Here is a 23,963-nt window from a genome sequence, read left to right on the forward strand (position 1 = left end):
CTTAAATTTTGAAAATTGCCCAATTTAAACATTTGGTATTATAGTATTGGACCCTAACATGTATTATGATAAATTTGGGTGGTCCACCTCGTTCCCTTTTAGGGGTACAAAATTGCCAAATTTTAGTACAACCACATGTTTGGTTTTTTGGCTCATTTTATTCCCTTGGATGAGGTCCTATTACCTTATATGGTTATATGGTCATGTATAGGGGATCCATTATCTATTATAAGACATGGGTACATTGGTGCACCCCGGGAGGGGTACCTTGGCCCACCCCTTAAATTTTGGAAATTGCCCAATTTCAACATTTGGTATTATAGTACAGGACCTCAATATGTATCATGATAAATTTGGATGGTCCACATCGTTCCCTTTTAGGGGTACAAAAATTGCCAAAATATAAACGTTGTACCACGTGTTTGTTTTTTTGGTCCATTTTATCCCCTTTGATGAGATTCTATGATTACAGGGGTTCATTTCTTATCATAAGACATGGGCACCCTTCTTAAATTTTGGCAATGGGGGTCCACTGAAATTGTCCAATTGAAGCATAGTACAGGACCTCAATATGTTTCGGTGGTCCTATTACCAAATTTGTTTAGTACAACCACGTGTTCGGTTACTGACTCAATTAAGGTTATAAGGTATGGATGGGTATCCCCTTTCAATTTGGTAGGACCCTTCGGGTGTAGTACAGTCACGTGATCGATGATTTGGTTTTAATGCGCGACGAGGTCCCTGGTCAATGTTCTCTAGGAATTAGGTGGAAACTTTGAACAAGATTCTTGGCATTTAAAACTTTTTTTTCAACTTTTCAAACTAAAAAAAAAATCAAAACAAAAATTGAAACGAAAACTTTTAAACAAAAATCTTGAAACTAAAAATTTTTCAAAACAAAAATTTGAAACGAAAAATTTAAAACAAAAATTTCGAAACAAAAATTTTCAACAAAAAATTTGAAACGAAAAATTTTCAAACAAAAAATTTTGAAACAATAAATTTACAAACAAAAAAATTTGAAACGAAAACATTTTTAAACAAAATTTGAAACAAAAATTTTGAAACAAAAAAAATTTTTAAACAAAATTTTTGAAACAAAAATTACAAAACAAATTTCAAACGAAAAATTTTCAAATAGAATTTAAATCAAACAGTGATCAGCTTTCACGGTTAACCGTTAAACTTTATCCGGTTTTCAACTATTCGATTAACAAATAAACGGTTTTCAACTATTCGATTAACAAATAAACGGTTTTCAACTATTCGATAAACACATGAACGGATTTTTCCTTTTCACACCAGTGAGTGCAAGAATTGTTGTACTCGCTTTAAATACGCATCATTTTTGAAACAAGGTGTTAGTGTTCATCATGGATACACAGTGGAAACATCCATTTACCTGTATTCTCGCAGGGCCTAGTGGGTGTGGAAAAACGTATTTTGTGAAGCGATTACTGTCACATCTCCCAACCATGATCAATGCAAAATTTCGTAAGATATACTGGTATTATGCAGAATGGCAAGACGTGTATGCAACAATGCCAGTTCCAGTAGAATTTCACGAAGGACTTCCACGAATGAAAGATTTTCAGCCTCAAGATGGACCACATTTGATTATTATTGATGACCATATGCGAGAAGTGAATAGTGATATTGTTGATATGTTCACAAAAGGATCACATCATCGAAATATTAGTGTGATTTTTATAACACAAAATGTATTTCATCAAAGTAAAGCAAATAGAAATATGAGTTTAAATTGTTCGTATTTGGTGTTGTTTAAAAATCCACGTGACAAGTCACAAATCAAGCATATGAGTTATCAAATCATGCCTGAGCATCCACTGTTTCTACAAGAAAGTTATGCAGACGCAACAAGAAATCCACATGGTTATTTACTGATGGATCTTAAGCAAGATACACCCGATGAAATGCGATTTCGTACAAATATTTTTCCCGACGATTTGCATCATTATGTTTACGTACCAACAAAACATGTTTAAATTATTGTGCATGTGAAAAGAATGACTTAGTCTGTCACGATGTCTCCTACAGTGAAACACGCTGATCTGCTGCGTGCTCTGCACAAAGCTAAACCAAGATTGCGTAAAGCTATTATTGCCAATGCAGACGCTTCATTAATTCATAGTATTTGTGAATGTTGTTATAATGTCTTAAAAGGCAATGTTCCACTGACAAGTGTGCAGAAGTCAAGATTAAAGCGTTACAAGAACACGCTCCGCTATCTCGTAGACAATACAAAATCATTGGATAAAAAGAAGAAACATTTAGCCGTACAACAAGGAGGATTCTTACCTGCATTACTTGCACCTATTGTAGGAAGTGTGTTATCCAGTATTTTGTTTAAACAATAAACATCATGGAACATAGCAAGAAGATGGTTTTAGTGCCACCAGAAATGCTTCAACGAATGCATGCATCATCATCCCGTGTGAGTGAAAATCGAGAATCTAATCTCGATCGTGAAATGCAATCTATATTGAATACATCGTATCCAAGTGATGAAGAAAAATGGAATCAGTACAATAGAATATTACAGAAATATCTTTATGTGATACGTAAACAAGAAGAACCAATACCACTTACAATTACATCAATGAAACCTGATGGTGACGTCCCGAATGTTGACGATAGCACGAAACAAGAAATTTTAGCCGCAATACCACAAATGTATCGTAAGAAAGCCGAACTACTATTCCGTCGTTTAAAACAAGATGACGCAATTACGTGGGATCATAAAGGAACAGTGTACATCAACGATAATAAACTACATGGATCCAATATTGTAGATTTAATGTGCGATGTGACTCGACCGAGGAAACATTCTAATCCTCAAGGCTGGGAATTGTTTTGCAACTACCTTGCATCGTCAAACACACCTCAAGAATTGATTGGTAATCCACGAAGATTAAACTATATTGTCAAGCATAATAGTACAACAGCATCTGAAGGATCTGCACCACCAAAACCGGCACCTGAATTATTTTCTTCCGGAGAAGAAGAAGAAGAAGAAGACGATGATGATGTTTTAGAAGTCCGACCAAAAAGAAAACGTATCATTCCACAATGGTCAACGTACAAACCATGAACAAAAAGTTGAAATCCATTTATTACAATCCAGCACATCCTGCATCGTTTTCTACTGCAAAGAAATTATGGCAAGCCACAGGAAAATCTATACCTCTAACCAAAATAAAACTTTGGTTAAACAAACAACCTACCTACACGTTACATCGTCCTGTACGTCGTCGTTTCCTTAGAGATTTTTATCTTGTCAACAATATTGATGATCAATGGGAATGTGATTTAAATGATTTACAATCCCTTCAAAACTATAATGACAATTACCGCTATATTCTTACAGTGATTGATGTGTTTAGTCGGTACGGGTGGGCTGTACCACTAAAATCAAAAAGTGCCGAGGATATAGTGAATGCATTTGAAATGATTTTTCAGGATAGGAAACCAATTGTACTACGTAGTGATCAAGGAACTGAATTTACCAACAAGACAGTACAAAAGTTTCTCAGAAAACACAACGTGCAACATGTTACAACAAAGGATCCAGATATTAAAGCCAGCATCGCAGAAAGATTTAATCAGACATTGAAACATCGTATGTGGAAATACTTTACCAAATATCAAACATACAATTACATCAAAGTATTGCCTTTACTTGTAAAAGCATACAATGAAAGTCGGCATTCCAGTATTAAAATGGCACCTGCAAACGTTTCTCAGGACAATTTACTGGAGGTGTGGCATAACTTATACGACAAAAAGCTACAACGTTCAAAACAAGATACGGATTTGTCTGTTGGTGATACTGTTCGTATAAGTAAAACAAAACGTATCTTTGACAAGGGTTACCTCGAGAACTGGACTTGGGAAATATTCAGAGTAAAAGCCATTGTACCAAGAAACCCACCAGTGTATCGACTAGAGGATTTAAATCTTCAACTTATCGATGGTGTTTTCTACAGAGAAGAATTACAACCAGTACCGCTCCCTTCGACGTTCCTCATCGATAAAATATTACGTACAAGAACAAAAGGTCGCAGAAAGGAGTATCTCGTCCAGTGGAAAGGATATCCTTCCTCATTCAATTCGTGGATCCCTGCAACTTCATTGAAGAAGAAGAAGAAGAATGGAACCTGATCAAGATTTTTACGTTACACTTCCCAGTAATAGTTCCATGGATTATTTTCCAGAAAATACATTGACTTCATATATTACGAAATTACAACGACGTGTAGAGTTTCGCCAGAAATGGGATGTGGCAATTGTAGAGATTCATTATCCACATTCTTTGCTGAACATTAACAGTAAAAACAATAAAATATATTACAAATCATCAAGTAGTAATGATCAGGAACCGTGGAAGGTTGTAACGATCCCTGTACGCTATTATAACAATATACGGGATCTTATTCATGCAATTAATATACATCATAAAGAAACCAATTTATTTATATCTCATGACGCAACTAATAATATATGCCTCATAAGACATCCCAAAAAGGAAATCCATACTTCTGTACAATTGTCACCAAGTGTTAGTTTAATGCTTGGATTTGACCCGAAAAGTGATTTAAAAGATATGGAAAAGGGACAATATACACCGGATGTACGATTAGGCTTACCATCACAAATGTACGTCTATTGTGACATTGAATCTGTCATTGTTGGAGATACAATGGTACCCTTGCTACGAATTGTCAACATGGATCCTGTGAATCATACTTTTGGAAGTCATGCAGTACAAATCTTTAATCCTGCACATTATGTTCCGGTGGAAAAAATGAATTTTGAGCAAATACAAATCGATATAAGGGATAGCACAGGTCATCGGATGCCATTCACCTTTGGAACGGTGTGTACAAAACTACATTTCCGTCGTCGTCGTCATGACTGATCCGTATTTGCAATACTACCAAAAACAAGCGTTATCCGGTATCGGCAACGTCTATGTGGGAAGTCCCTATCAAGCAGGACATGGCATTGGAAGTTTCCTTGGTGGCTTATTTCGTTCAGTGTTACCACTTGTGAAGCAAGGCGCTAAAACTGTGGGAAAAGAATTATTAAAATCAGGTGCCAATATGATTAATGATGTTGTGATCTCGAATCAACCGCTGGAAGAATCGTTTCATCAACGTATGCAAGAGGCAAAATCGAATTTACAAGAAAAAGCTAAAAACAAGTTGAAAACTATGCTGGGAAGTGGATATCATAAACGAAAATGGGATGAATGCTCTCAGTTTGAGGTTGACCTTCCAACGATCAACAACACCATCAATCCTACAAAGAGACGTAAATTATCACATAAGAAGAAGAAGAGATCATTGGCATCGTCACCAGATATTTTTGATTAATTCAACGATGGCTTTCTTACATCATCAATCCTGTGAATGTGTAAAAAGTGAATTGGACATTTTTTCAACGTTGCCCACGCAAACCAGTGTTCTGGACAATCGTATTATAGGCTACAAACCAATTAGTTCAATAGCTGAAAATTCACCAATAGAATTTGTAGTGAGTGGTAGCAGTGATGAATATATTGATTTACCACAAACCTTATTATACATCCAAGCACAAATTGTGAAACCAGATGGTTCCTCCTTCATCAATACGGATAAAGCAATTGCACCTGTCAATGATTTTCTAAATGCTATGTTTAGTGAAGTACAAATCTACTTGAACAATAAACTGATTTCATTTCCGTCACATAATCATCCATATCGTTCGTACATGGAAAAACTACTCAATTATAGTGATGGAGCTAAAAATACACATTTACAAACAGCAATGTGGTTTCAAGATACGGCTGGTCATATGAACGCAACCACAAGTGAGAACAAAGGATTTCAACAACGCTATGAACTGACAAAACAAAGTATGAAATTCGATATGATTGGACATCTTCATTGTGACATTTTTAATCAAGATAAATTTTTAATTCATGGAGTGGAATTACGTGTGAAACTTATTCCTGCAAAGCCAAACTTTTGTCTCATGGCCGGTGAAAGTGGTGTCAATGCAAAAATCAACATTCTAGATGCATCGTTGCAGGTGAAAAAAGTCAGCATCAGCCCTAGTGTCAAATTGGCACACAATAAAATTTTACAATCTACACCGGCAAAGTATCCCCTGACAAGGGTTCAAATGAAATCATTTACCATCCCGAAGGATATACAATCCAAAACTATTGATAACCTGTTTATGGGAACATTGCCAAATCGTATTATTGTAGGATTTACATCGAATGAAGCATCCAGTGGAACTATTACCACCAATCCATTTGAATTTCAACATCTAAACATTAATTTCTTTACACTGTACGTGGATGGAAAAGCTGTACCATCAAAACCATTGCAACCCAACTTTGAAGAAAATCTCTACATTTCATCGTACCACACATTGTTCTCAGGCTCTGGCATACATTTTACCAATACTGGAAATACAATTTCAAGAGCCGACTACAAGAATGGATATACACTGTTTGTATTTGACCTAACTCCCGATTCTTCTGCTGGAGATTGTCACTATTGGAATTTACAACGACATGGAGCCATCCGATTGGAAGTTCATTTCCAAGAGAAATTAGCAGCACCTGCAAACTGTATTGTGTATGGAGAGTTTTCCTCACTCCTAGAGATAGACCATCAGCGCAACATTATCCTGGACTTTTAAATTACAAGGTACGTATACGTTATGTATCATTTCCATTCACGATGCTGAATACATTACAATTAGCTAGTGCTTTACACGGTAGTCCATTATTCAGAAATCATTTTACCGGGGTATTTGCAAGCGATGAGTTGCCCTCACAGATTTCTCTTCCTCTGGCAATCATTGTAAATACAGATCCATCCACAAAACTAGGAAGTCATTGGATTGCAATTTATATTGATCATCGCGGTGTTGGAGAATATTTTGACAGCTATGGCCTTCCTCCTTATGTACCACAACATGTTGCATTCTTAAAACTTCATTGTATATACTATAAATATAATAATAGCCAAATGCAAAGTCTTGGTTCATCCGTATGTGGCTATTATGCTTATTTTTATTTGTGCTGTAAAGCCCAAGGAAAATCTCTGCGTGAAATTCAATATTTGTTCACAACAGTACCCACGGTTAATGATCGTAGACTGTTGCAATATACCTTCCAGGTAATTTTATCATATTTATCATTGTAAGTGTATTTGTTTTATCATCATCTATTTCTATACTAATCATCTTTTTCCTCGTTCTTTTTTACAGAATTCACAATACGAAGCTTTGCAAACGGGTGCTATGCTGCAAAACATGGAAACAAATCATCGCAATCAAGAAGAGGAGGCAGTCTAATGAAGAAACCCAGCTCAATATACAAACATTGTCAATAAGAAAGAAAAAGAAGAAACCAGAAAAATGAATAAAATACAATTTATGCTTATTTATGTGTTTTTATTGTCCATTCCATATACAACGTTATCAGATTCTCCTAAAGAACTGTGCGATATAAGACGAGAACCCTGTGCAAAGTTTCCACCTAATTCCTAGAGAACATTGACCAGGGACCTCGTCGCGCATCAAAACCAAATCATTGATCACGTGACTGTACTACACCCGAAGGGTCCTACCAAATTGAAAGGGGATACCCATCCATACCTTATAACCTTAATTGAGTCAGTAACCGAACACGTGGTTGTACTAAACAAATTTGGTAATAGGACCACCGAAACATATTGAGGTCCTGTACTATGCTTCAATTGGACAATTTCAGTGGACCCCCATTGCCAAAATTTAAGAAGGGTGCCCATGTCTTATGATAAGAAATGAACCCCTGTAATCATAGAATCTCATCAAAGGGGATAAAATGGACCAAAAAATAAACACGTGGTACAACGTTTATATTTTGGCAATTTTTGTACCCCTAAAAGGGAACGATATGGGCCATCCAAATTTATCATGATACATATTGAGGTCCTGTACTATAATACCAAATATATAAAATGATCAATTTCCAAAATTTAAGGGGTGGGCCAAGGTACCCCTCCCGGGGTGCACCAATGTACCTATGTCTTATGATAGATAATGGACCCCTATACATGACCATATAACCATATAAGGTAATAGGACTTCATCCAAGGGTATAAAATGAGCCAAAATACCAAACACGTGGTTGTACTAAAATTTGGCAAATTTGTACCCCTAGAAGGGAACAAAGTGGTCCACCCAAATTTATCATAATACATGTTAGGGTCCAATACTATAATACCCAATGTTGAAATTGGGCAATTTCCAAAATTTAAGGGGTGGGCCAAGGTACCCCTACCGGGGTGCACCCATGTCTTATGATAGGGAATAGACCCCTATACATAACCATATAAGGTAATAGGACCTCATCAAAGGGGGATAAAATGTACCAAATACCAAACACGTGGTTGTGATCTATATTAGTGTCCTATACTATAATACCAAATGTTGAAATTGGTCAATTTCCAAAATTAAAGGGGTGGGCCAAGGTACCCCTCCCAAATTTTTCAAGGGGTGCACCTATGTCTTATGATAGGTAATGAACCCCTATACATCACCATATAATCATATAAGGTAATAGGACCTCATCCAAGGAGATAAATTAGGTCGAAAACCAAACACGTGGTATAACGTATTGCTTACGTTTATATTTTGGCAATTTGGTACCCCTAAAAGGAAATGAGGTGGACCACCCAAATTTATTATAATACATATTAGGGTCCGGTACTATAATACCAAATGTTGAAATTGGGCAATTTCCAAAATTGAAGGGGTGGGCCATGGTACCCCTCCCAAATTTCTCAAGAGGTGCACAAATATACCCATGTCTTATGAAAGGTAATGAACCCCTGTATACGCCCATATAACTATATAAGGTAATAATACCTCATCCAAGGGGATAAATTAGGTCAAAAACCCCCGAAATTTGACTTTTTGGCAATTTTTTACCCATAAAAGGGAACGACATAGACACCCAATACTGATAGAGGTACATACTATGGTCCTAGGCTACCACACCCAATTTTTAAATTTGGCAATTTCCAAAATTTAAGGGGGGTGGTCCTAGGTACCCCTGCCAAAATTTAGGGGGTGGGCCAAGGTACCCCTGCCAAAATTTAGAGGGGGTGGTCCTAGGTACCCCTAGGTCATTGACCCCGGGCCAAGGTCATTGACCTTTGACCTATGACGTCACAAAAATTTTTGCTGACTCGGCTCGATATAACGGGGTCCCTACTACTACAGCGTCTGGTCTTATTTCTCATTTCTTATAGATTTTCGGAAAATTTTTCTAGTCTTGTTTCGTCTCGAAATTTATGTACAAAATTAATACCCTGATTTTCTTCTTTCGTATCACGAGAGATCCACATATCTTTTAAACCATATTTATTATTGGCGTATATTGTGGAATGAGATGCATATATCTTTAAACGTTAAAAAATGTTCTTCATTGTGTTCGTACAATCATTTTATCACTATAGTTTTTATACTAAGAATCATGTAACACGAAAACACTGTTTGTTTGAGATCAAAGATTTATGTGAACTAGTGTTTCCCACGAAACTCGAGTGTTATCTCGTTTCATATTTGAAAATATACTTCTTGTTTCATGGATAACAAACACCAACTGAATTATTGTTGTTGGTATTCACTGCTACGAACTATAAGAACCCTACACTTTAGATCCTTTAGAGAGAAATCCATGTTGATGTAAGACCCACGCGAAATTACTCAGGTTACTGCTTCAAAAATTTTAATAAAAAAGTTCAAGGATTATTGGAGAAGTTTAAAAAAATTGCATCAATATATATTTTCTAAGACCTTAAGTTACATAAACAATATTTACATAACATGTAAAGTAACAATTTCCTACACTGCGAACTCCGAAACTGTTGAAAAAACAATGGATTTTCAAATGATGTAATAAGTTTCTAGAAACAAAAGGCTCTTTTTTTTCATGTGATAAGCTGATAACACCAAAAACAAGGACACAGCGTTAATACTTGAAGATATGTTTATGATATCAATAGGAGAAAATATTCCAATAGTTAAACGCAAAGAACTGTTCTAGAAATATTCCCAAATTTCACTGTCTTATCCAACACCTATGATATAAGCGCGTAACAATGGAAAACCATTTGCCCACCTTTATGGTTGAATTTCTAAAATTCGTGATCTACCGTTGCTTATAAATTACAAACCGTTGGAGACAAAAGAATTAAACAAGAAGTAATATAGGAAAACGTTAAAAGCGCATCGAATGGAGTTCTACTCTACTTGCCTCACAGAGCTCTCTCTCTCATAAGCTCCGCCGGCCACTATATATATTAATATCAGGTATGTTATTTGAAACATAATTGAAAATGATAATGAAAAACAAACAACTTTTAATTCTATAAGAATTTATTCTAAAGATTCCGAAGATTTAAAAAAAAAAAAAATACTATATAGGATCTATATAAAAAGTAATGGAGCTAAATTCGGGGGAAAATGTATTGAAGATAATCGCTACAAATTATTAAATGCTTCAAAACAGGTGACTTGGGCATGGACACAATACTGCCAACGAAACTACCGTGCTTGGAAGGCGCCCTGCTTTTCCGGAATGTCCAAGCAAGCTCGTCAAAGCCGCTCTGCCCTTTGCTACGGTCCTATACGGTGCCCTTTGAGGGGAAAACTCACTTGGGGATACAGGGGAAAGTCCGATTGCCAGTGGCGCGATATTTCAGTGTCGAGATGGAAAGTTTCGGAAATATCCTCGTATTTAAGGAGAAGAATGTTTCACCAAATAAATCAATGGGCTGAAAACCTGGACTTCGCAGATACCCGTCGACACCCTTGGATCTCTATCCAGGGCAGTGGTTCTTAAGGAAAATCACCTGCTAGTGACAGCATGGTAGTATATTTACGAACAAAAGTGACTGCACTTATGAGTTCGTATTTCACGCTCACTAGACCTGTCACGAAGTGAGCGTGATGTTGAAATATCGTGAGTGTGAGATCGATTGAGTGTGATTTCGAATTGATGGTGGAGTGTAAGGTTAAGTCCAGTTTAGTCCAAAGTATGCACCTTTTCTTAAGACAATCATTTACTCATTTTCAGAATTAATGAATGCCAGTTACCCTGTAGATTGAGTAAACACAACACCTAAAATTACACATTACTCCACACATCACTGGTTGTAACATGGGTCAAGAAGGATGATCATTAAAAAAAAAAAAAAAAAAATCTCTGGAGAGAACGAACTGAATTGCATGAATAACTTTTTGGCAACGAATATGGTTGTTAACGTTGTGTGTTGTCGTATTCTATTTTCGCCTACTGGGGAGGCTTGTTCCTAACTAAACATTGATTTCAAGTAAGACATTCGTTTTTAACAACCATGGAGGCTCGGACATTAACCGGATTGCAAAGCCCATCCACGGTCTTAAAGGCTCCACCCTGCAATCAGAGAACAGCACTGCCTCTGGGAGAAAAAAAAAAAAAAAAAGAAACAAACTGATATAGGATGGAGAGGAGCACGTTAAGAAAAATTTAGTTGTGCGTAGGAGGAAACCAACCCCTCATCGTGAGCTGTTGACGACGACTCCACAAAGTTAAATATAACTCTGATGATTATAAAGGCTTGGCCTCGTAACCCGGTTTACATCAGAACGGAGAACTTCCTCACCGGCCGCGAAACCACAAACGCGACAATAATTTTTCTTACGGTTGCTCGGTGAGGTTTTTTTTTTTTTTTTTTTTTTTTTCCAAGTGGGTAGTTACCACTTGTGTTAGCCATTGTTAGCATTGTTTTAAAAATAGTATTCCACCTTGGCAAGGAAAACAATATATGCTCCGCGAATATGATTTCTCAAGGAGGACAGGCATGATTTAGCCTTCAATTTGGCGATTAACTCGGCTGCACAAAATAGCTTTTTATATATATTTTTTTCTTTCTTTCGTTCAAATGCCTTTTCAACGGTCCCACCACAACGCTTCATTGACAACCAAAATAATGGAAACTATATAATGACTCTCTCTGCCTTGTTAAGTACAAACGCGTCGCGCAATTTTGATTGCCAATAAAACATAAACAAGTCTCTCGTCATAAAACGGTGGCAGTCATACAATGAATGATCGAATACAAACAAATGGTAGTTACGTTGTTTCTGCGTACATAGAGGGTCACTGTAAAACCTGAAGACCTCCTCCCTATGATTATCATTTGTCCCGATTTCCGAGAAAACGTCCCGCGTTCCGACGTGACTGTCAGGATTTTACAGTGTCTCAACTTTAATCTTTATTGACAAAATTGGTGACTATTTTTATTTTTTTTATTGGAATTTAGCTTCTACATTATTACTCAGAAAGTCCAAAATAATAGGAAACATCATAACAGTTCCGGCTAGCTACAAAACATATACAGGTTACATGCTATTTAAATTGGTCATATTTTTACTATATATCGAAAAAGGACTGGAAGCTTTCGAAACGTGACTGTGGAGAAGAATGCTGGGTCGAGCGGAAAACGAATGAAAGAGTGTGTTAGAAATGGTGGAGAAAATAACAATTTTAGATGTTAAGCAGAGGAAGAGAAACTGGTTGGGACATTGGCTAAGAAGGAACTGTATCATGAGGGGCGTGTTAGAGCGTATTATGGCAGGAAAAAGAGGGAGGGAGGGACCAAGGAGACTACAATTAATGACAATATCAAAACAGAAAAGTCGTATGGGAAAATTAAGAGGTTAGCTGAATACCGTGGAGTATGGAAGCTTCTGTTGCGGCAAGTGACTTGCCAATACTGGCAGAATACCTATGATGATATAATATAGGGCATATACGTATGTCAAAGCACTAGCAGCACTAGAATACCGCTTCACGTGAAATCAGCTAAGACAGCTAGTACTGGGTTTGGTTCGAGTTAAGATGGGCGACTATTTGTACACGACAGATGACGTTCCAAGGACAACTCGGGCGATACTATAACTTGAAAGAAGTTAGTAGCGAACTCCAGTCTTAAAAAACCCTTTCCCGTTGTCTGCAAATTGCCTCGACGCTAGCTATATCTCTTGGTATCAAGCAGAAGGCAACGCAACTAGCGACAACTATTGGCCTGACTGCGATCTATTAGGAATTTGTGTGACTACAGACTGAGGCGTCTTGCATTTATGACAAGGATTAAGAATATTTTTGCCTACATGTTTATGCAACCCGCAACTTTTGAATGTTTTAAAGTTTGCATATTATCTTTTCTCAAAGATTGACATCTCACAAGTAGGTTATAAATTGCTCTTCACTAGGTTGACTTAAATTGCCTTATTAGGATAAAAGACCGCTGGGTAGATTTCTTTCGCATTAGCTGCATGAAGTGTCTCTACATTTTGCTTTGGACAAGTTGTAACCCTAGTCGTCCTGAAAAACGTTACCTTATTAAATAACTGAATGTTGCAATCGCTATTCTTGAAAAACATTGTTGAAAACAAGTGTCTTATACACTTCATACGGTATGCTGATGAGAGGTAAAGATTGCACTTAAAAGCTAATTACTTGCTGGTAATTAGAGTTATTTCAAAACTATACACGAACAGTTCGATATTCTTGGTGGCTTTGAAAACGTGATCTTCTGCCCACGGTACGCATGGGAATGTGTATGGGGAGGGGGGAGGAGGGTAAGTGTATACGAATGTAATGATATTAGTAGTTCTACATAATACGGAAATCCTTTTTTTAATTGTAAAATAAATTTGTGCTCTATTTGGTAGTTTTTCTGAAATTATTCTCGGGACAGCATATTCATTTATTTCTGGAGACTGCGCGTCTTAACTACAAAAGTGGTCTTAATTACAAAAGTGACCAAGGTATACGAAATCTCATTTTGTCAATGTATCTAGGGACAAGTTAACAACAGAATACGACTGTATCAATTTGCTTCCATAGATATGAGACCCAGGTAAGAGGCCTCATCCCATCCCGGCGAAATTAGAATACCGCTAATTTTACAGTCATTATGTGATATGTTTAAATAGATAAAAGATAGTTGAAATATGGAACAAAAGCGCCCTAGACAATATTATTTTGCGTGAGGTACCGTTATCACAAGTCACATAGTGGCTTTCCGTTTTCAGGTGTTTAGAAACGCGAAATGCCGATTTTCAAAATGGCTCGAAATCGAAAGCAGATAAGTGAGTCGTGATAACGGTATCTCATGTAAAATGATATTGTCTAGGGTGCTCTTGATCCACATTTCGATTATCTTTTATCTATTTGAATATATGACAATTACTGTAAAATTAGCGGTATTTTAATTTCGCCGGGATGAAGACTCTTAAGCATTTGCCAAGTCAGGACAGTATTCAACATAAGGAGTTCCAATAAGACAATACCCAAGTCAGGAGAGTGCCCAACGTAACAAGTTTCCATTCATAAATGGCAAAGTCAGAAGAGTGATAACTTTTAATGTACAAATGGCTAAGTCAGAATGGAGCAACAACTTTTGATGAGCAAATAGCCAAACCAATAGAGTATTCAACATAAGTTTTAATAAGCATATAGACATGTCAGAAGATCGACAACTTTTAATAAGCAAATGGCCAAGTCAGACGATTGTCCAACTAAACCCATTTTAATACGCAAATGAGCAAGTCAGGAGAGTAAAAACTTGGGAAAAAAGGGCCAAGGTAGGAGAGTTTTAATATACAACGGCTAAGTCAGAATGGTGCAACAACTTTTAATAAGCAGATGGCCACACCAGGAGAATATCCAACAGTTTTAATAAGCAAATACCCAAGTCGGGAGACTGATAACTTGCAGTAAGCAAATGGCCGTCAGAAAAGTGTTCAACGTAACGAATTTTAAAAAAAGTAAATAGCTACGTCAGAATAATGGCAACTTTTAATGAGCAAACGGTAAAGTTACTAAAGTGGCAACTTAAAAATATCAAACAAGTAACAATTAAATTAGAAGAGCACCAATTTAACGTTTAATAACAAATCAGGAAAATACGAACAACTTTTAATACGCGAACAGCCATGTTACGAGAGTGCCAACCTAAATTTATAATATACTGTGTAGTCTGGCACCACATTTTCATAATTCATCGAAACTTCAAATCGCCACCATAATATAAAAATACTACAGTGATTATGTTGTATCCATTACCAAACAACAATGTCGATTATTATTGAAAAGTTATAGAACTTGTAATTGCATTGGGGGCCGTAGTGACTCAGTTGTAAAATGTTCACCTCTGCTGCACGGGATTCTTGGTTCGATCCCAGCTTGCGCCAAGTGAGCTTTGTGGTGGACAAATACCGTGTGCGTGGGTTTTCTCGAGATTCTCCCGTTTTCTCTCACTTTCTTCATTAAATCATTTTATTCACTTATAATCACAGTCTCCTTTAGCCTAGCCGGAATAACCTTGGGAACGTAACACTTAAAAGATTTCATTTCATTTTTGTAATTGCATTAATTAGACTGCAGCTTACTTGGGGGAAAACAGCATATATTCTTGTGAAGGCTGAACTGAAGGCATTAAGCTAGCTTTACCACACAATATGAATGAAAGTGTGTTTCGTGTTTAACTTGTAACCCTAGTCGACGGCATTCCTCGATTGCTTCCAAAGAAAGATTGGCAGAACGCAAATCGTTGGCGGTGGACGTGGGATGCGACAGACCATAGTCAAAGCAGAAAGGTAAGTTACATAAGGGAAAAGAGGTCAAGCGGTAAAGCCAGCCTGCCTAGTGAGTCACAGACAGAGACAGGTATATTAATAGACCAAAACATGAACAGCAGAAATCTCCTCACGTCCACACTACAGCAAACAAGAAGGCAAAAATCTCCCAGTGAAGGTCTTTGAACTCTCGCAAGCAAAAAACTTGCCACTGGAATGGGATGGGTTGGGCAGAAATTCCAGATGAGATCTATTACGAGGATGGTACAATGCAAGGTTGACTATTGACCTTGCTTGCTTTGCCCACTCCTTTAACAACTGCAACAATGTAACCGGTACATCATACAGTTATACAGTAGCTACAAAAGAAATTTAACTTGCACGCTGAAAGCACTGTTCCTAGAAACAGATTTTTAAAAAATTCAAATTTATACAAAAGAATTTCCTGGAAATCCATTGAACGTTTTTTGAACAATAATGTCTTTTCTTCTGGACTCCTGAACAACTTACAACCTCTTGGTTACTAAAGCAATTTTCGCTTTCAGTTGCTTTTTAATTAGAAATACACTGCAACTTTCTTGTTAAAATAATTACTTCTTGTAAATATAAACAAGTTCCAGAGACAGGTATGAAACCAGTTTATATTGCGAATATTCACCAATATAATTTTCGAAAAGAAATTTAGAACAATCTATCAATTAATGACACCATCCCAACATTTGCCAGGTGAAACTTAGGAAATAAGTCAGGAATCGAATCCACGACCTTCCTATTGTGAAGCAAGAGCCATCAGCTCCGTAATTTGCTTAATCGTTCGATTTTTACCTACGATTTTTTCTAAATACATCATATGCCAATCACCCTGAGTGTCGAATTTCTAAAATATCCAGACCTCTTACCATTTCCAACACAAATCAGAATAGACATTATTACACAAAATCAGAATTACAAAGAAGGTTCAAAAGGGGGCGAAGAACACCACTGCTTCACTCTAAGTAAATGTCCTACCAGCGAGACAATGCACAGCGCATTTTAAAGTAAAGAGCTTCCCTTGACATCACAATTTTATAGAGGTTCAGGAATGAAGACAATCTCTACAAATTGCAGAGATAAAATTAGGTGGAAAAATGCTACGGACGCAAGAGAGCGTATTCAAGTGAAATTATTGTTAAAATATGTTCGATTTCAGTACACATGGATTATGAATTGACGGATTAGAATATGAAATAATAAGCTCTGGCGATTCCATATCCTTTTATTCTATGCAACCAACGATTCTTTTATACTATGTAGGTTGCATAGAAGCTAGGGAATGCTATATGGATAACCATCGTTAAAATTACAGTTGCCTGTGAAGATGTAAGCACTTTATGCCTTACGACCTCATGGATATTAGCGAATGCCTGATTAGCAGAACAGAATGTTCTACTACCAGTTAATCAATGGTAAAAATGATTCGAGGTGGGCTACTATTGTCCCCATAATCTTTCGCAATTTCTAGCGAATCGAGGTCTGCAGGCATATACAGACAAGTATCGGCACCGGAGTAGTTAAAGCAAACTGCTAGGAAGCATTCCAACCAAAGATATCCAAACTCTCGAGCTCAATAATTAATTATAATTAAATGATAACAAGTGTGAGTATGAGCTCTGTAAATAGAAAGCGAGTTAAAGCTTGAGTCCGAGCGAGCGCAAGCTCAAATGAGGTTAGTGTGCGAATGGGAGCTTGCACTCACTCGTGCAAGCCTCACTTAGGATGAGTCTTTGTCCTTAACGAGCGCGAGCCCAGCATGGTAAACGGGCCCGAGATTGAGCTAACGCGGACGAAGCGTATAGCGAACCTGAGCTTTACATCTCTTCAAGATAATGGGTCTGAGCCTGCGCGGGCCCCAGTGAAGCCCAACTGCAAAATAAAATATAATTTCTGGTCCCAACGCTACTAAAGCCTGTGACAAACATCTTGGCATTTCAGCCAAGAAACGAATGAAACGCAAGCTCTGACGCGACGTTGCCAAGTGGTAAAAGGATGTGGCTATGACTAAACAGACAAATTACAGCATGGTCAGGTGGCAGGGGGACAGTGTGGATGTGTACAAAATAAATGTGGCAATACCGCTGGCCTCTCATTTGCTAGCAGCATTTAAAGGAAATTTGGAGCGCCGCCTTCAAATGCCAAGATGTTTGTCACGACGTTTTGGTATTAAATACAACGATTTGATCACAAGCAGGCAGAGTCCTACCCAATCCGGGGGTTTACTGAAACTACAAAGGACTCGATGGTGGTCCTGCCTACATCATTTACGCCAGTAGTACTACGTGAATTACTAGTCCCGATGGCGCACGTAATTCGAGAATTTGGGAGTGGGAAGAGCTTATCCTCCCCCGGCAAGTTCAACTTCCAGGTAAAGCCTGCTTGACCAATTTACGCCCAAATTAACCAACAGTTATAACAATACAATAAGCTATAACAATACAATAGGAAAGTATATGGAAGGTAGTCGACAAGGGCCTGTGCATAAAGGTACTTTCTTGGTACTTGTCTGCTGAAACCAAGGGAAAATCCTAGAGCCTCAATTACGATACCCAGCCACCGGATTCGAATACTAGGCCTTCCAGCTGTAAAACAATGGCTAAGTACTAAAACACGCTAGTACAGTAACTATTTGAGAAAACCATGGATACATACTGAACACACAAGTTCGTTGGTAGTATTGGATTTTAGCGTCTCTTTTAGCAACAAGGCTATATGAGACGTGGACCTGGAGCTTGATGTGGGATACAAACCACATGAGCTCCCGAATCGAAACTTGGTCTCCTGGGCCGAAGACGAGCACGCTAACCATATAGTCATGATGCACTTTTTTTTTTTCTCAATACACAGGTTATTCTAACTTTTAGCAACAGCAGCTCGAAAAAAACAGACTTAACTCGGAGTGCATTGTCATTTCCTCAAAACACTGCAATTCTTTTGTCCCCAATTTTCCATTAACCTGCTTCACTGTAACTGTCATCATGTTTAGCTCTAAAAACCAACAACAAACCGTTATCTTACAAAAGAGCGGTGATTCACTTTTGCAGCGTTTGACCAGGTTTTCTTTTTTGTACCAAAAACTTGCTATAGCAATGTGTGAAACCGTGTGATCCCATTCTGCTGGATTATCAACCTGACCTTTTGATCAGGAAGATGAAAGAACCGGTTAAGCTGCTCAGCATCAAGTGTGCATTACTACTGTGGTATTTTCAGTTGTGAATCATTTGCGTAATTTGGTAAAAACGACATAAATAAACAGGAAGATTCAGTAAGACTGTGCTCAGTCAAGCAACTAGTAGTAGCTGGAGCATTGTTAAATGCTGGGAAACAACTATATGGTTGACCAGGTAGGTAACAACCAAGAAAATAGAAAAAAAAAAAAACTAGAGATACACAAGTTATAAAACAAACAAAGAAAAAACTAACATTCCTGTTTATGCCTCTTAGTCTAAAGAAAGTGGATGATAAATCTACAGAATAATGGATCAAATCATCATCATTGGCTAGGGTTCTCAGTTAACCAATTCGTCTTTACATAGCTTATTAGTTGTAATACAGGTTATCAATTGTATCCCCTTTCGTCCCTCCCTGATTTTCCTTCTATCATACTTTTTACCCAGTTCTTTCTACGAAACACTTTCCCAAATCATTTCTCATGGTTTCCTCTTTTTAAACATATTTAGTAATATTTTTCCTCCATTGATATTCCCAGCACTTCCTCTTTAGTCTTGGTGGGATAGGGCAGTTCAAATCTTATGTGGAAATTGTATAGTTCCTTCAGGTAACGAAAGTTTATGGTGTTCGCGTATTTTCTCGAGGTTCTCTCGTTTGCTTTCATATTCTCCTTCACCAATTCTTTTATAACGATTCTTTAATAAGTCTTCCTCTAGCGGATGTGTTTTTGATGCACGGGGAAGACTCCTGCTGGGGTAGCACTGAACGCATTACGGTGGCTCAGATCACACTTTGAACTGTAAGTCCCTGTCTCGTACAGGCTCGATGCTAAAAAGGGACACTAAATTTCAACAAACGGAAGAAGTTTCATTAATTCTCCGTCTCCTTTAGCCTAAACGGTATATCCATGGACCGTTAAATTAAGTATGGTTGTTCTCCGAAGAAACGATGGGGGGGGGGGGAGAAAATACGGACTAACGAGCCCCTTAAATCACCAATATTATTCAACCATAGTAGATGGAAGCAATATGAGTAATGACACATATTCGGAATATCTGGGAATTATTTTCGAACATCTTGATCAGTTAATAAATTGCTTCAGCGTTTTTCACTGAATATTCCATTCTCTACTGGATAATGGGTTGTTACTCACACCATTTCCATTTACTCGGGTTCAACGACGCTTAAGTGCCTCCAAATCTCAGCTTGCGCAAAGCGGGCTTTGTGGTGGACAAACACCGAGTTCGTGGGTTTTCTCTGGGTTCTCCTGTTTCCCCCCACTTTATTCATTCTACTACTTTCATTCATTTCTCATTATTACCCTCTCCTTCAGCTTAGCCGGCATAACCGTGGGACGTAAAAATGAAAGATTTCATTGCATTTTTTAAGTGCCTTCTTATGGCCGAGCAGCTAATGCATGTATTTGCTGTGGTATGGAATAGGATTCCTGGTGGGTACCACGGGCGCAGACCCTGAGGGAGTGAGAGGCTCAGGTCCCCAAATTTTCCTTCGGCCTCCAAAATCTGGGTATATTTGAATGGATATTTTCTTGGATATATGGCAATGAAACATACATACCGCTAAAAGCCCCCCCCCCATTTTATTTAGGAATTGGCACCACTGGTGGGTACTCACCTTGGAAAAAATGAAATCTTTCAGTTTAACGTCCCACGATTATGCCCTTGAGCTTAAGGGAGACGGATGATTAAGGAAAGTGAATGATGACGGAAGAATTGGTGGAGCGGGACGAAACAGGAGTACTCCGAGGAAACACACGGACATGATGTTATCCACCACAAAGTTACTTGTCCTGGGATCGAACCATGGACCCCCATGCATCAGAGGTAAGCGCTCTACCACTAAGCCACCGTGTTCCCGGTACTCGTTTCGGATAAAAACTTAAATATTTAGTTCAGAATCCACTTTAAATGACAGGTCCCGCTTCAAGTAGCATCGATACTGAAAAAGGTCGTTCGATTAAAATCAACCCAATCCAAACAACGCTCAACATACTGGCAGTACTTGATTTCACTTTCTAAAAAGTACTGTAAAGCAGATCCTCAAAAACAACTGATATTTCCCTTTTCTTTTCTGAACGATATATAAGATTTTCATTGTTTTTCGATAAGATATCACTTCTTATCTATTTTTTTTATATTGATAATGAACATATGGCCTGTATTAGTTGTCTGTGTGTATCGATCAATTATGACTACATATGGGAAACTATAGTGTTGATAATAGACTTGCTAAAGCAAACAGAATTCTCTAGAGAACTCCATACATCGTATATAGTAAAATTGTGTTTTAAGCTGTCCGCTCTTACAGAGATGAGCTTTTTTTAATAGAAAATCATTACCGTATCCCCAACAGATATCCAACTCAACAACGAGTCATTCCTATTAATATGTTGAGGTGAATTCTCATCTTGTCCAACAATTCTATCTAAAGGAATGACGAAAGTAGACAGTAGTGCTGTTAAAATTATTCGAAAATTAGTTTTCAATTTTCGAATGACTGTTCAAATTTTCGACAAATATATTATTCGTGATTGAGTTATTCAGATATTAACAGCATTAGAACATATCATGTTTTATGAAAACTGGGAAAATACTAGGGAAGATACTAACATAGCATGTAGAAAAAAGGTTTTAATGTAGTAACTTAAAAAAGGGGATAAACTCGATCCTTACATCAATTTCATCTCTAAGTAATGGGAAAAAGCCTTTAAAAAAATGAAAATCAGATAATTTTCAGAACATCTTCCATTGTCAAGTTTCGATACGAGACATTCCCCAATTCGTCCATAAGCATTGTAGTATTAACTACCAGCCTTCTTTAACATAAAGAGTATAATCGTGAGACATGAAACTGAAGATTTCATTTAATTTCGTTTGGTATGCGGCTCTGATTTACTTTGGTAATTATGCAACCACGCATAACACGCCCAAAAAATCGTCTTTATTACTTTCAAGCTGACATCCTACCATCGAATTTATTTTACTTGCTGGGGTGCCTCTCAAATACGTCATCAATCAGACAAATGTTTCCTAACAGTATATTTGAGAATCCCTCAGTTTCTCTGGGGAATCACTTGCGCCTTTCTTGTAGGGGTAAAAGTGGATCTGAAAAGGTAGGGGGATGCATGACGTCATTCCATCCCTCGTGCCTATCTTTGCCCATTGTATTTTTTTTGCCCATTGTATTTTTTTAGAAATTGGAGACGCCAGAGATATTTTCTGGAAGTAGGGAGACGGCGTCCCCTCGCGTTCCCCCTCACTTTTACCACCTGCTTCATTGGACATTTCTGAAATACGCAGTTTTGGACCAAGTAAGTATTTAAATATTTGATGATATATTACACAATCTCAGTTCTATCACACGGCTGCACAGTTAGTTTCCCCAGGCTTTCGACTGACTACATCTCCAAAACGAACCTATTCCGAAGATACATTTACTGAAATTATTTCTTTGATTCTATGAGTAGAATCACCTTCCAGACGTTCTAAACGATATTTAGAAACGCTCTGTATAGAGAGATAAGATTGGCTAATAACTAACTAACTCTATGGCCTATGGAATCAGGAGGTTCAATGCCGCGTTCACAAAAGCTCTCCACTGACTTCTATCCTTAGCTAACTGCATCCAGTTTCTACTTTGTATTCCTATCTCTGCGAGATCCACCTTAATATTGTCCTCCCATCTGCGTCTAGGTCTTCCTAATGGTCGTTTTCCAATTGGTCTTCCAGTCAAAACTTTGAAAGCGTTTCTACTTTCTTCCATTCTAGCTACATGCCCCGCCCACCTAAGCCTCCTAGACTTGACGACCCTAACAATGTTGGGTAGACCATATAAATTATGTAGTTCCTCGTTATGAAGTTTCCGCCATTCCCCATTCCCGTTCCTCTTGGGTCCAAATATTCGTCTCAGGATCTTGTTTTCAAATACTTTCAGTATAAGATTGGATAATTCTATAATTTATGTAAAATTAAGAATACAAGCCGAAGCGAGAGGTACGGTTTCGAAATCATTCATCTCATATACTTGCCTGGTCTCAGGACTCCCATAACTTCGTCACCCACTCCACATTGATCACAGTTCAATTTTCTGGCGTTACAGTCTAGATTGCGAGCGGTAAGACATATGATTTTACATGGATGGTTGGTACATGGATTCCCACCACAGTTTTTCTTTTTCTGACTGTCTACAAAATGAAATATAATCTTTCAGTTTAACGTTCCATAATTATGTCCTTTAGGCTAAGGGAGACGAATGATTAAGGCAAGTGATTGATGATGGAACAATTGGTGAAATGAGCATGTGGGAGGAAACGGGAGTACCCCGAGAAAACCTACGAACACGATGTTGTCCACCAGAAAGTTACTTGGCCGATGATCGAACCAAGGTCCCTTCTACCAGTGAGCCGCCGTGCCCCCTTTGTCCACAATGGTTATTCTCTATAAATCTCAAGTAAACAAATCAAATTGCCCTTCGATGCCGTTCAACATTGGAAATTGTGTTCTTACCGAAAATCGAACTCAGATTATGTACTAAAACACTAATTATTTCTGTACACCAGAGTTTCTCAAACTTTTTCAAGTGCGACCATTTCTCTTAGTCAAATGTTCTATGGCCACAATACTCTTATCCTCTTCAATGGGAATTTAACTTGGTGTGTGTGTGTGTGTGTTTTTTGGACATATATGTTTGAAAAGGTATTAATTAAAATTCCCCACCATTTAATATTGGCATTAATAGAGGAAAACATGTACATTGAAGATTCATAATACCGAACACCGATGGGACATGCCTATTTGTCCGTAATGAGAGATGTCCGTTACTGAAAGGTTGCACAAATTTAGATTTATTGATAGTTCATGTCATTGAAGGGTAAGGGGGGGGAGGAAGGAATGTCACAAAACTCTATTTCGAGAAAACGACGTATTACTATTGAAAACCGCGCACAAAATGAATAGGGTTAGTCAAATCTTTTGCCCTTTTCCTTGGACATTTCTACATCTACGCATGCATGGCATATACAGTCAAATAGTACCAAGAGTCAC

The 23,963-nt window shown here is 37.7% G+C and overlaps 2 protein-coding genes across 16 annotated transcripts in view; one reads left to right on the plus strand and one right to left on the minus strand.

Annotated features, from left to right (window-relative positions):
* The window catches only part of RhoGAP19D (Rho GTPase activating protein at 19D), a 510,472-nt gene that overhangs the window by 246,224 nt on the left and 240,285 nt on the right, over positions 1–23,963 (minus strand). The window lies entirely within an intron of this gene.
* LOC145671811 (uncharacterized protein F54H12.2-like) lies at positions 5,914–7,367 on the plus strand. Its single transcript, XM_081741044.1, has 2 exons — positions 5,914–6,722; positions 7,288–7,367. The coding sequence occupies exon 1, from the start codon at positions 5,920–5,922 to the stop codon at positions 6,712–6,714; it is 795 nt and encodes a 264-aa protein (XP_081597170.1). The 5' UTR covers positions 5,914–5,919; the 3' UTR covers positions 6,715–6,722; positions 7,288–7,367.

This window comes from Thermobia domestica, chromosome 15, assembly GCF_964235325.1.
Source record: "Thermobia domestica chromosome 15, izTheDome1.hap1.1, whole genome shotgun sequence".
Lineage (NCBI taxonomy): Eukaryota > Metazoa > Arthropoda > Insecta > Zygentoma > Lepismatidae > Thermobia > Thermobia domestica.

Coding starts and splice junctions, on each gene's coding strand:
- LOC145671811 (XM_081741044.1), top strand. CDS start 5,920: ATGAAATTCGATATGATTGGACATCTTCATTGTGACATTTTTAATCAA.